This window comes from Lissotriton helveticus, chromosome 1_1 (genome assembly GCF_964261635.1).
Source record: "Lissotriton helveticus chromosome 1_1, aLisHel1.1, whole genome shotgun sequence".
Lineage (NCBI taxonomy): Eukaryota > Metazoa > Chordata > Amphibia > Caudata > Salamandridae > Lissotriton > Lissotriton helveticus.
This window is the reverse complement of record NC_136057.1, coordinates 962,777,701-962,790,043: the sequence shown is the minus strand read 5'-3', so window position 1 is coordinate 962,790,043 and position 12,343 is coordinate 962,777,701. Positions and strand designations below refer to the sequence as shown.

The window sequence follows — 12,343 nt, the reverse complement described above, 5'->3', positions numbered from 1 at the left end:
TTAGTCATAGGGTCTAGTGGAAAGTTAAAGTTGAAACATTTTAAAATGCACTATAATGTAGATGAGATAGTTGTGAGGTGGGCTTTGTGGAGGGGACAGCATGGGTGGGGGTAGGAGACTGGATAGTTAATTTGATACATAGTGCAGCTTTAGATTTGTAAGCAGATTGCCCAGGTAAAGTTTGTGAAGTGCACCTGTTTCAATAAAGTGGCCTTTTTCACACAACACCAGTGGTCTGTGCTGCTCCCTCTCTACCAATTTGTATTTGTCTATTTGGCTCCTTATGCATATCAGTTTAAAAAACAAATGAGCATGATTAGGCCAAGACTTTTCCTAGGCACTCTGAAATCAGAGTGGAGGTTGGTAGATTCTGTTTTTTTTCATGCAATCCAGTGGAGTTCATTTTCACCAATAATATGAATACAATATTTCTTCTTGGGTGCTATTTTAGTAGACAAGTGTAGAACTTGGTCTTTTTGGTTAAAGTTCCCTAACATTTTGCTTTCCCCCTAGACCGTTTTCCTGACCTAGAGATGCCAATTTAGATGCTTTGGGAACTTTGCCACTGCTGATCAGTGTCAAAGTACAGGAGTTCCCTATGTAAAATGTTATTGTGATTGGTTAGCCATGATTGGTACGTTTCCTTACTAGTAAAAGTCCCTAATGATGTGCACTGTATGTGCAAGGGATAGTAATGCAAGGGCACGCAGGGAAGGGAACTCAGGCCTTCAGTGTAGGGCCTGCGCGCAGAATGCTATGTTAGCATGTAGTCCTGACAAGTGCAACCACTTGTCAGGCCTGACTTTCTCTTTTACATACACATGGGGCACCCCGGTGGTAGGTACCATGTAACCCCTTAGCAGGGTGCAGTGTAGGTGAAAGGCAGAACATAAACTGTGTGTGTTATGTTCTGACCATGAAAAACTCTCCATTTCGTTTTTCATTGCTGAAAGGCCATTCTGCCCATAGGTCAGAATGGGGGAGGCTGGCTGTTGTGTTTGTTAGCCTAGTTTCCTGTCAGTTTATAATGGAGAGGTGACGTTTGGTATGTATGGACTCACAGTGTCATAATGCATCTTTAAGTGTTTATAAACCACTATTTTAGAAAGTGGCTGAGTTTTGTGCTCTGAGCATTTCTGTGTGTTTCAGAAATGCGGATTGTCTGTCTGGAACTGAAAGGTGAGAGGAGCTGGAAGAGGTCTTGACCCAGGGAGGGTTTGAGATGGCACCAGGCTGCCCTGCATCTGGAGAGAAGGGGGAAGTGAAACCCGGAAGGTGAAAAGGCCTGGGCTGGGGCTATAAACCAATTGACCCATCTCCTGCTGTGTGATTAATGATCCACACCCCCAGTATCAAAGGGAAAGAGGTGACATTGGGTAACTGATTTAGGGAGGGGTCAGGGGCCCCTGAGCACATACAAACTTCAAAGACATTAAGGGGTACAACTATGAGAGCTGAAACCCCTGAACATTGGACTGAAACAGATATGGATTGAGACTGAAAAGGCTTGGACCCATTCTGTGGTCAAGAGGAACCTCTGCTAAAGAAGGAGTAACTGAAGAGACTGCTGTGGATAGACCAATCCTTGCTTCGTGATCTGGGGCTGGTCTGCAGTTTGCTGTTCTAACTAAGGAAGAGGCTGTTGGTATTGTGCTTGGAGGCACTGGGTCCCCCTGCTTGAAGAAGTCTGTGCTTTGTGCTGTGTCTTCAAACCCCAAGGTCCCGAGGTGAGTTTTCTCCCTGTTTTGGAAACATAGAAATATAAAAGTTTCCAGAGAAGACTTTCAGATACGACGTGGGTGCGTGTGCTCTGTCTAGCCTGAGACCTTCGCAAGTTGTGCCCTGTGATCTTGGGCACCTGGATTTTCAAGGGAAACTTGGACACGCTGGGTGTGTGTCATGGTGCAGCCCGGGTGTTGGTGAAGAGTGCCAGGGCCTCGTAGGCACCAAAAGAAGAAGTGAGTCTCTGATGTGCAAGAGCGCATGTTGTGGTGCAGCCAAGATGTTAGGGAAGAACGCCTGGACATTCTGTGCAGCGGGAGAAGAGGTTAGACTCACATGTGCAGGAGTGCGTGTTGTGGTGCAGCCAGGGGGTTGGTGAGGAGCGCCTGGACATCGTGTGCACCAATGGAGGAAGTGAGTCTCGGATGCGCTCGGTGCATGTTGTGGTGCAGCCTGGGTGTTGGTGAAGAGTGCTAGGGCCTCGTAGGCACCAAAAGAATAAGTGAGTCTCCGACATGCAAGAGCACGTGTTGTGGTACAGCCAGGGCATTAGGGAAGAGCGCCTGGACTGGAGGTGAGACTCGAACGTGCAGGGTGTGTATTCAGGTACAAACGGAGTGTTGGTGAAGAGCGCCGGATCGTCGAGAGCACCAAAGAAGAGGCGAGTCTCGGACCCGCGGTGTGTGTGTCGAAGTGTTACCTGAAGGTGCTGGTGAGGTGTGCCGTGTTCAGGTGTGCACCAAATTGAAGTAAAGTCTCCACAGTGCTGAGGCCGGGTCTTGGTGTGGACTGAGACCACCAGAGTGAGAGCCAAGTCATTGCGGCCCTCGGAGTCGATCAGCAGCGGCCCGGACCAGCAACCATAGAAGAACTGAGCTGCCTGCCCGAGTCCGCCGTAACCTGTGACGGAGTTCTGGATCAAGGCCCAAGTCGCTGACGTTGGGGAGGAGAGTGGGATTGTGCCCCCCCCAGGTAACGTGGATCAACACCTGGGGTTGGGTGTGCGGGCCCGGGAGGACACTCTCTCGGCCTCCAGCTTCAGTCATCTGCGCAAGCCGTTGCTTCGGCTCGGATGCCAGCCCATGTTGTCCCAAGACGGGACAGTACTGGAGCCGGAGTGGGAAGCAGTACTTTTTGTGTCATCATTTGATCCCTAACGTGGGCACTGGTAAAGGAGCATGTAAAACTGTCCTATTACACTTTGCATTATTGCTGCTCATGAACTATCGAACTGTCATATGACGCCTGACCTCATTAGTGCCTGACGAACTGTATGCGGGGTGCGCTACGCACTACGTTATTTCTCCCTTGCATATTACCTGATTGTAAAGTGGCGTATTGCATTATTTCTTCAGTGCACAGTATCTGAGTATAATGTGGCTCAGTGTATTATTTCTTTCTTGCACCGTACAGGATTGTAACGTGACGCCTTGCTTTGTTTCTTCCTGGTACAGGGCATGCTGGTGGTGATACGCATTGCATTATTCCTTCAATTTCAAGTAAATGACTGTGGCGCTACGTATGGTATTGTTTCTCTGTTGCAAAGTATAAGAGAATGTCATTACGCATTGCGCTATTGTATCCTTTTGCAACGTGTTGTGCTCCCTTACCGATCCCATTTACTAGTTTGTCATGCAGAGAATGAACTATCAATGTTTAGCACTACAAAGTGGCAACAACAATACACTCTGACACCTTAGGACATTGTGCATTAGTCATAAGCAACTTTAGCCACAGTGCCACCATTACAATTTACTAAGTGTAATTTACAGAAGGCATCAGAAATCTAAAATCAGCTCAATAAAATGCAAAAACAATGTCAAATTCAAATGGGCACACAGTTGCAAATTAGTTTGTTTCAAGTGTGTACTTACACACTGCTTTTTGCGGTGGGGTTAATGGATACCCATTGGTTTCACACCAGCCGACAGGGAAGATGTCCATCGATTCCACATCGACAATGTATTCTGGAACCGGTTTCTGTAAACCTACAAGAAAAGAAGGAATTCAAAGGTAACTCTAAATATGGTCACTGAAAATTGCATTCATTTCTTTTCTCTAGCACACATACAATTATGTTCATAGGCACACTTTACAGCGTGTGGAAATTCTACTCAACCTACAGGGTTCATACTTGAAAACACACACTACACAAGAGATCTCCTCCTAGACCCTTTACTGTGTTTGCAGTAAGAAGCACAGTTTGCATTCATGTGAACTAAATAGTTGACCAAACATTCACTCAAGGCAAGAGCTCAGTAGTTATTTTTAAGAAAGATATAAACAAAAGAAATCCCCAAAACAAGTAATTTAAGACAATTTTGCACCCATGTTTCTTTTATTACAGTTAAAGCATTAAAACAAGAATGGCGGTCCTTGTGATGCCAAGCCAGTGGTGACAGTCTCTGCACCGCCAAACTGGCGGTCCACCTGCCATGTTATGACCGCCACAGAACCACTGCTACTGGCAGGATCCTTGATCCCGTGGTGGCACAGCAGTCATAGGCCATAAAATGCTGGTGGTGCAGCTGCTGCACCGCCAAGCATATTATGAGTTTCCTCACTGCCCTCCTTTTCATGGCGGTGAGCTCGCCATGAAAAGCATGGCGATGCAGAAACTAGGGGGGCTACAGGGCCCCCTAGTGGCTCTGTGCATGGGAATGCATGAAGGTGGGCACAAGTTGTGCCACCCTGTCTGTGTGCACCCACATGTTCCTTTGCGTAACGAAATGCACAACATGGTGCATTTGGGTCTGTGCAGGAAAGTGCTTGAGCATTCCCATTGCCGTGTCCTTCTAAGGCTCACTGCCTTGGGCAGCCAAATCACCGCTTGCCAGACCAGGAAAAAACTAAACTAATGTGGTGGGTGGTCGGCAGACGGCTTTGGCCGTGTGGCAGCAGGACGCTGGTGTGGCGGCCTGCTGTCACACCGCCAAAGTTGTAATCAGGCCCTTAGTTTCATGTGTATGATGCGATTTTTTTTAACATATTGTTATGTCGTCTTTGATTATTTAACTTTTGATTAAAAACTATAAACGTATTTGGCCAAAGCAAAATATCTGTTTATTCTGAAATTCATCTGAAAAGCTGACATTTTGGTATACTTGGTGTTTACACATTATGGTCCGACTGACTAATGTGGTGTTAGCAGAGAAGAAATTCTATCGTAATTGACTTAATATGGGTTAGTTTTACAGAACTTATGAAGAGCTGTGGCTTATGACCTACATAAATAGAAAACTTGAATTCAAACACTACCATCCCTACTTGATAAAAGTGTGTGAACTTTTGCAAATTACTTTTTCTACCTGTGCCTCAGCCACATTGTGATGTAATCGTGAAGGCTTAGAACAGGTTCAACTGCATGCTGTACAAAAGTTGACATTTACATAAAAAATGTGTTGAACAAATGCAAGAAACATTCCATGAAGTTTTTCTTGCATTTCATTTATTGAATATCAAACACGATCAGAGGAGCATTTTTATACTAATAGATTTGAATCACACCTCTCTGTGAGATCTGTCTGTGACCCTCGGGACAGATCTTTTGTTCCCCTCAGAATTACAAGTGTAATGGTCATCCCAAGAGATACCTGCACATGTTATATGAGTTATTATAACAAAATATAATGTAAATAATATTCTGGGTCACAAATACTGTGTAAAAAATATTGTGATGTTAAAAATATTGTGGTACAGAATATAGGTGGTAAAACTATCCTCTTTTTATTATCTTTTTTAACATAGATTAATATAATATTTTATCTTAAATACAGTTCTGTAAAAAACCCAGCTTCCCCGGCCATGTTAAAGCAAGGCAGGAAATGTATTGCCCCTGTGCTCACTGATTTGCTCAATCTATCTTATGCCTCTTGGCAGGTTCCTTCTGAATGGAAGCACGCTATGGTGTGTCTACTCTTGTACCTGAGAATCTAAGACCTATATGCTTTTTGCCTTTTTTGTGAAAGTTCCTGAACAATTCGTCAACCCACAGCTGATGAATTTTGTAGAAGAAAAAGCACTTCTTCAAGAGTCTCAATCTGGTTCAGGCAACTCTTCAGCACAGAATCAGCTCTCTTATTTGCATCAGAATCACTCTTTCTTGTGACGGATGAAGGCAAGACAGCAGCACTAGTCAAGGCTACAGAACTCAGGGTGAAGGACACTGAACTGGGCTGGTTGGCAGACTTTTTGCAAGGCCGTACCTTTCAGGTCATCCCCTACACCTTCAAAATACAGTCACTGCAGCATGGAATGTCTCAGGGCTATGCCCTGAGTCTGACCCTCTTTAATTTATGCATGTAAGCATTAGCAGAACTTATTGAGAGCCATGGAACCATTTATTTTGCAGTGCAACCCATACCACAGGTGCTTTACCACTGACTAGCACTGTAGATCCCTATTAGACCTAGTAGTGTGGGGTCAGCCAAATGCCAGCCTTTATATTTCTTGCTGCATTGTCATAGCAGACCTATCAGCCTTGGAAAAGTTGGGGACAATCAGTGCATATGTAAGTGCCAAGGACTTGAGTAGAGGTCAGTGGCAGTACCTCAAAATTGATGCCAGGTAATACATTAATCCCTGAGGACTTTAACTAAAACTAGTCTCCGTGCCATCAGGATTCCAATGCCTGGCCTGACCAATCCAGAGTCGATCATCTAAGACAATGACATTTTCACTTGAAACCAGTTTCCTAGGGTGTTCATTCCAGAACCAAAGTGCAAACATTGTTGTGCGCTAAAAAATCTAAGTAGACATGTTTTCTTGTCTGAGAAACAGGCTAAAGTCTTCACAAGAGATTTCTTAGAAGTCTTGATACTTCTGTAACTCTGAATTATGTCCTCGTTTTCTTTTTGTAGCAACGTAAAGTGGAATCTGAAAGATAGTTGTAATTCCACTTTAAGTGATCAGATTTCTTTCACGATGATTCACAGCTGTTTTGTTTTTTGAGAAAAACACTGGAGGAAAGTTTCTCCTTTTGCATGATCACCCCCATTTTATTGGGACTGATGCTGACTTTTATTTTATTCTGTGCAATGGGACTCTGGTATCCAGGCCCCATAGCATGTACTCAGAACACTACAATATGCCAGAATTGGCTATACTCCAGATATACTCCTAATTGCCATATTTAGTTTTCATGTAAGTCACTAGTACATGGTTAAAAGTGTACCCATGGCCCATAATTTCAATGTCATTATTGGAATGAAACACACATTGTGCCACCCTTAGAGTGAGTGACAGAGCAACACATTACTGCAGGCTTACTACTGTAGCCTGTTGGAGCTGTTTTAAAATTGCAATTTTGACCTGCCAAAAAAAACCCTATTGACAGGCCTAAAGACTTCTCCCAAATATTAATGTCACCTCTAAGTAGGCCTTAATGCCCAATAAGGCAGGCTGTATTGTATTTCAAAGTAGACATGTTAAAGTTTACCATAAAACATCCTTGCAGTGAATAGGCTCCAAAATCTATTTTCAGTGTGTAGCAGGGTAAGCTGTTTCACTGGAAAGCATTTGGATATAATATGAACATTTTTAATTGTTATCTCTGCCTAGTTTCCAGCTAAAAAGTTAATTCTTGGACTTTTTATAATATTTATTACAAGCCCAATTCATTAGTAAAGTTAGATTTGTGCTAAATATTTTACAAAAGATATTAAGTCACATTACATCTGCCTGAATCCTCCAGAAGTCCATTTGCAAGAGCTTCCAACTGTCACCCATGAGACAAATAGTTCCTTTGATCAGGTATAGCCTTGCTCCCAAATTAACTGTTCCTTTAGCAGGGTGACCATCTGGACCCTAGCTAGGAACTTCATTTACTTCAAAGAGGCCTACCCTGCCGCAGGCAGCTATAGCTAACACCGGGACCTCCCCTACTTTGCCTCTCAAGTTAGCCAGGCAACAAGCCCAGTGGTAGAAGAGTTGCCCCCAGAACCTATTTTGAGTGACTACAAAGGAGGGGTTGCTCATTTCCTTAGCAACCCAGCTAGGGTAGGCACATGAACTCTGCACATGGGAAGAAGGGATTTAGGTAGAAAAGGGAACTGTCGGATTGTTTGCAGAAGGCACTGGAAGTGCTGCAAAAGTTGCAAAAGATTGTCTTTCCACAAGCAAATCCAACAACACATGTGTTCCACTTCTACAAGATGGAGGAACATCCAGCGGAATACGTTCCTTTCGAGGACGTTGAAATTCCACTAACTTACCAAGAGCATCAGCTCTGGTTTAAAGGTGCCCTACAACATCAAAATCACATTACCGGGCTCGGTCCACTAGGTAGACCAGGAGCAACAAGGCCGGTACTACCCAGCTATACATCTCATCCTAACATTGAAAGAATGTCAGATATAGAACTGTTAGCTCTTCTAAAGCAATTATTTAAAATACATAACCAATTGGTGCAATATGTCATGCGGACGTTAACAGTCCAACCTGCTATTAGAATTCCACAACACACCACTCATCAGGGGAATACAAACAAAATCACACCACAGACTATACAATCAGTCATTCATAAATTGCCCACTAAAAGGGAACAAATTCCATTTTGGTTAGCCCAGAAAATTACTCAAATAGAGGCAGAATTTCCCGATAGTACACCTCATGAAAAACACAGGATTCTAACAATCTGTTTACCAATGGGGATTGCACCACACGTAGAGGACTGTGACACTTGGGGTACAGTCTTTGCTTCAATCCACACAAAAACACATGGTGTCCCGCCTATGGCGATAATACCAGACGTTCTGAGACAAATTCAAAATGAATACGGTCCAGAACCAGCCTTGATTCTTGGTATGAAATTACTGAAAGATTTCAAACAGGTCTCAGCTATCTTATTAGCTAACATTAAAGGTAAAGCAGCATCGGTGGCAATCCGCCAAAAATTAAAAGAACTCAATATTACTGAGCAACCGTATGAACTTGCCTGAATTATTGAAAAATCGTATGAAGAACTAGGAAGAGGTAGTTTGGGAGGGAAACCTGTGAAGCCTGAACTAACAGAAAATCCTGAAAAAGTTTTTATCAAAAATAATCTAACTACTCCTAAAAAGAAATGGGAATATAGTAGACAGCCACTTCCTAAAGAGAAGCGCTCTCAGTCCAGAGGTAGATCTCCTCAAAAGGAGCACTCTGAAAAGAGGTATAACCTTAGAAATAGGGATAATTTAAGAAAACCTGATAGATATCAAGATACTGATACACGATCCTCTCGTACCTTTCAGACTTCCTCGCAGAAATCCGAAAGAAGAGGACAATCAGAACACAAAGAAGAACGCGTGAAGTCCAAAGACGATCAACACGTTCCAAAAAATAAGAAAACTCAATTCTCCAAAAAGAAGGTAGCAAGTATTAAAATCAGACATGCCGAGAATATTGAGGACACAACTCAAGAACGGGGAGTGGGCCCAGACAATGCTGGACAGCGCAGCAGAGGTCATCATAGCTCACAGGATCCTGAAAGATCATCTGGAGACAGTTGATCTGAATGAATACATTCAGGTTGAAACTGCCGACACCAGGGTTAGTGTACCCCACAAGTTATATGAAGTAACACTGCGGATAGAGGGGGACATAACTAGAAAAATAAAAGCACTGTTTTGGGAAAAACTATCTAAGGGTTATGACATCCTTATGACTGAAAAAGACTGGCCACCTGAATTTGTCAGGGAGTGCACACATGGCGAAAAAATAATTATGCCAGCCTTCTCTAATCATATTCCTATTCATAAAAAATATACCTATGCCAGGAAATGGGCTGTGGCCCAGGCTCCAGCATTATATACAAATCATGTGGGATGGGATGAGGACTCTCCTCACAATAAAATCCAGTTGAAAAATCAACCTACTGCTCAGAGGCAGTATCCAGTAAAGCAGGAAGCTAAAAAACAAGTCAGGGAGATCTTAGATCAACTTGAATACCAAGGGGTGATTGAAACATGCACCTCGTCAATGAACAATCCTTTGTTTCCTGTCTCCAAACCAGACAATACATATCGTCTAGTTTTGGACTACAGACATTTAAACTCTTGTTGCAAAACTTTTGCAGTACAAAATGCACACAGTGCAGCACTGATGAATAACATTGTTCGCAAAAAATATAAAACTACATTAGATATTTCAAACGGTTTCTTCTGTCAAAACATTGCACCAGAAAGCAGGTATTTGACCGCTTTCTCAATAATGGGGACACAGAAACACTTTTGTCGTCTCCCCCAGGGATTCAAGAACAGTCTTGGATTATTCTCAGCCAGAGTAATAGAGTTACTACAAACGTACGATGATGAGGCATTATCTTATGTCGATGACATCTCTTTACAGATGATGATTTGGACAGGCACTTGAAAAGGGTGAACACCATAATACTTGGATTCGCTTCTGTAGGGTATGAATTCAACTTTAAAAAATCAAGAATTGCTCACCTAAACGTCCTATTCTTAGGATACGAACTTTCAAGTGAAGGCAAGAGCATGGCAGCAAACTTTTTAGTTAAATGTGCGCTGCTCCAATCTCCAAAAACGCTGAAAAACTTACAGTCAATTTTGGGATTCCTAAACTTTGGAAGAACTTACATTTTGAATTATGGAGAAAGGGTTAAACCTCTCTACGAACTAATCAAACCTGATTTCAAACCAACTAATTGGACTAAAAAACACACAGAAATTTTGCGTTCAGTACAAACAGACATGGCGGCAACAAAACACTTACAAACACGCAACCTTGTAATCCGAATCATCCCAGGGAGATGCGGATTCACATACCTAACCTTTAATGAAGGTGAAAAGATACCAATAGCTTACAAATCACACTTGTACACACAAGCTGAAATGAAATTCACTTCAACAGAAAAAATTCTGACAGCAGTTCAGACTGCTGTAGCAAAGGAGAGAGCCCTCACACAGGGTAAGCGCATAAAAGTCATTACACCTGTACCTGCCTTAGAGGCAGTGACAAAGGCAAGCATTCCAAATGCAAAAGCTCTACATCCAAGATGGATACAATGGGTTAATTCTCTTGCTGCAAAAGACGTTGAATACGTTGTTGACCCTTACTTGAAGACACAAGAATTTCTCCAATACGAACAAGAATGTCCCCAGCCTACTGAAATTCTGCCTCTAGAACATTACGGCTGTATAATTTAAACAGACGGATCAGCACAGCCAGCGATTGGGGGTAAACAACAAGCTTATAGTGCAGTGTGCGTGATTGTTAAAGGTCGCTGGGTAAATTCAGACCTATGGTCACAAAAACTCAATCTCTAGGAGACTGTACAGCTCTGCAAGCTGAACTCCAAGCTTTCAAGATGGCGCTTGAAAATACTGATCGCGAATTCCCCACACTCATAGTGTGCGATTCGTATTACTGCGTCCAATCTTACAATGAATATCTGCAAAACTGGGTTCAAAATGGTTTTAAAGACACAAAAGGTGGCACAATAAAGCATAAAATGCTTTAGGAACAAGTAGTTCTTTTACAGAAGGAACTACAAAAGACTCACGTGATCCATACACTGAGTCATCAGCGTGATGGCGTTCATGTTGAAGGGAATTCATTGGCTGATGAAGTCGCGAAAGCAGCTGTGCAAACGGCTTCCGTAGCTGCAATTACTCGTTCAAAAACGAAAATAGACAGCGAAATAATGCAAGCAGTCACTGCTTCACTAAAAAAAAGTGGTAAAACACTACCAAAAGGCAATCCACTCAAGTACTCATATATAACTGATGCGAATAATGTTCTGTTTGCTCGAATCCCTGGAGTGGGGGATAGAGCAATCCCAAACATGGAACACAGGTTAGGACTAATCTTAGCAGCACACAAAGGTCTTGCCTCTGCACACGCAGGTGTTTCTGCCACAGTTTCATTATTAAAACCACAATACTGATGGCCTCGCATGAGGAAACAAACCAGAAACTATGTTTTGGAATGTGAAATCTGCCAGAAAATTAAAGTTTCAACAGTGAAACGCCCGGCGCAGACGCCCCTTCTAATTTCAGATAAAACATTAGCATGTGTTTACCTGGACCACTGTGGTCCCTTACAGAGGGATGGCAACTATAAATACATCATGGTTGCAGTAGATTCATGCACAAGATTCATTTGCATGTGGCCTCAGCGCTCGGCAGACGCCCGAACTGTTATAAAAGATTTGCGAGTCTTTATCGGCACATATGCAATCGGCACACTACATTCTGACCAGGGTCCTGCGTTTAGCTCTAGGGCTTACAAGGAGGCCATGGCCAGTTTGGGCATTGCATTGGGGTTTTCGAGTCCATTCCATCCTGAGGGAAATTCGGTTGTGGAGAGAAAAAAACGTGACATAAAGCAATCTATAACAGCTAGGGTATTAGGTTTGGGTGATGGGTGGGTCAAACATCTAATAAATGTCCAACGTAGTCTTAATAACCTGCCAGTAAATTCTCTGGGTGGAATCACTCCATATGGAATCCTTTGTGGTACTAGAATGTTGGTTGAAGATCTCGATCGTCACACTTCAGTGGTGGAACAAAAACCCTTTGATATCAAAGATCGTTTGGCTGTTTTACAGGACTTAAATGAAACAAGAAGTAGTAAAAGCAACACCAGTGAAAAGCCAACGACCACTGAAGAAAAAACC

General features: G+C 42.9%; 1 protein-coding gene across 5 annotated transcripts in view; it reads right to left on the bottom strand.

The window, feature by feature from the left end:
- The window catches only part of SFMBT2 (Scm like with four mbt domains 2), a 1,092,424-nt gene that overhangs the window by 225,235 nt on the left and 854,846 nt on the right, over positions 1 to 12,343 (bottom strand). For all 5 annotated transcript variants that reach the window (XM_078677113.1, XM_078677108.1, XM_078677111.1 and 2 more), the window contains one exon: positions 3,597 to 3,710. In XM_078677113.1, the coding sequence (XP_078533239.1) occupies positions 3,597 to 3,710 (114 nt within the window). The remainder of the gene's footprint in view (positions 1 to 3,596; positions 3,711 to 12,343) is intronic.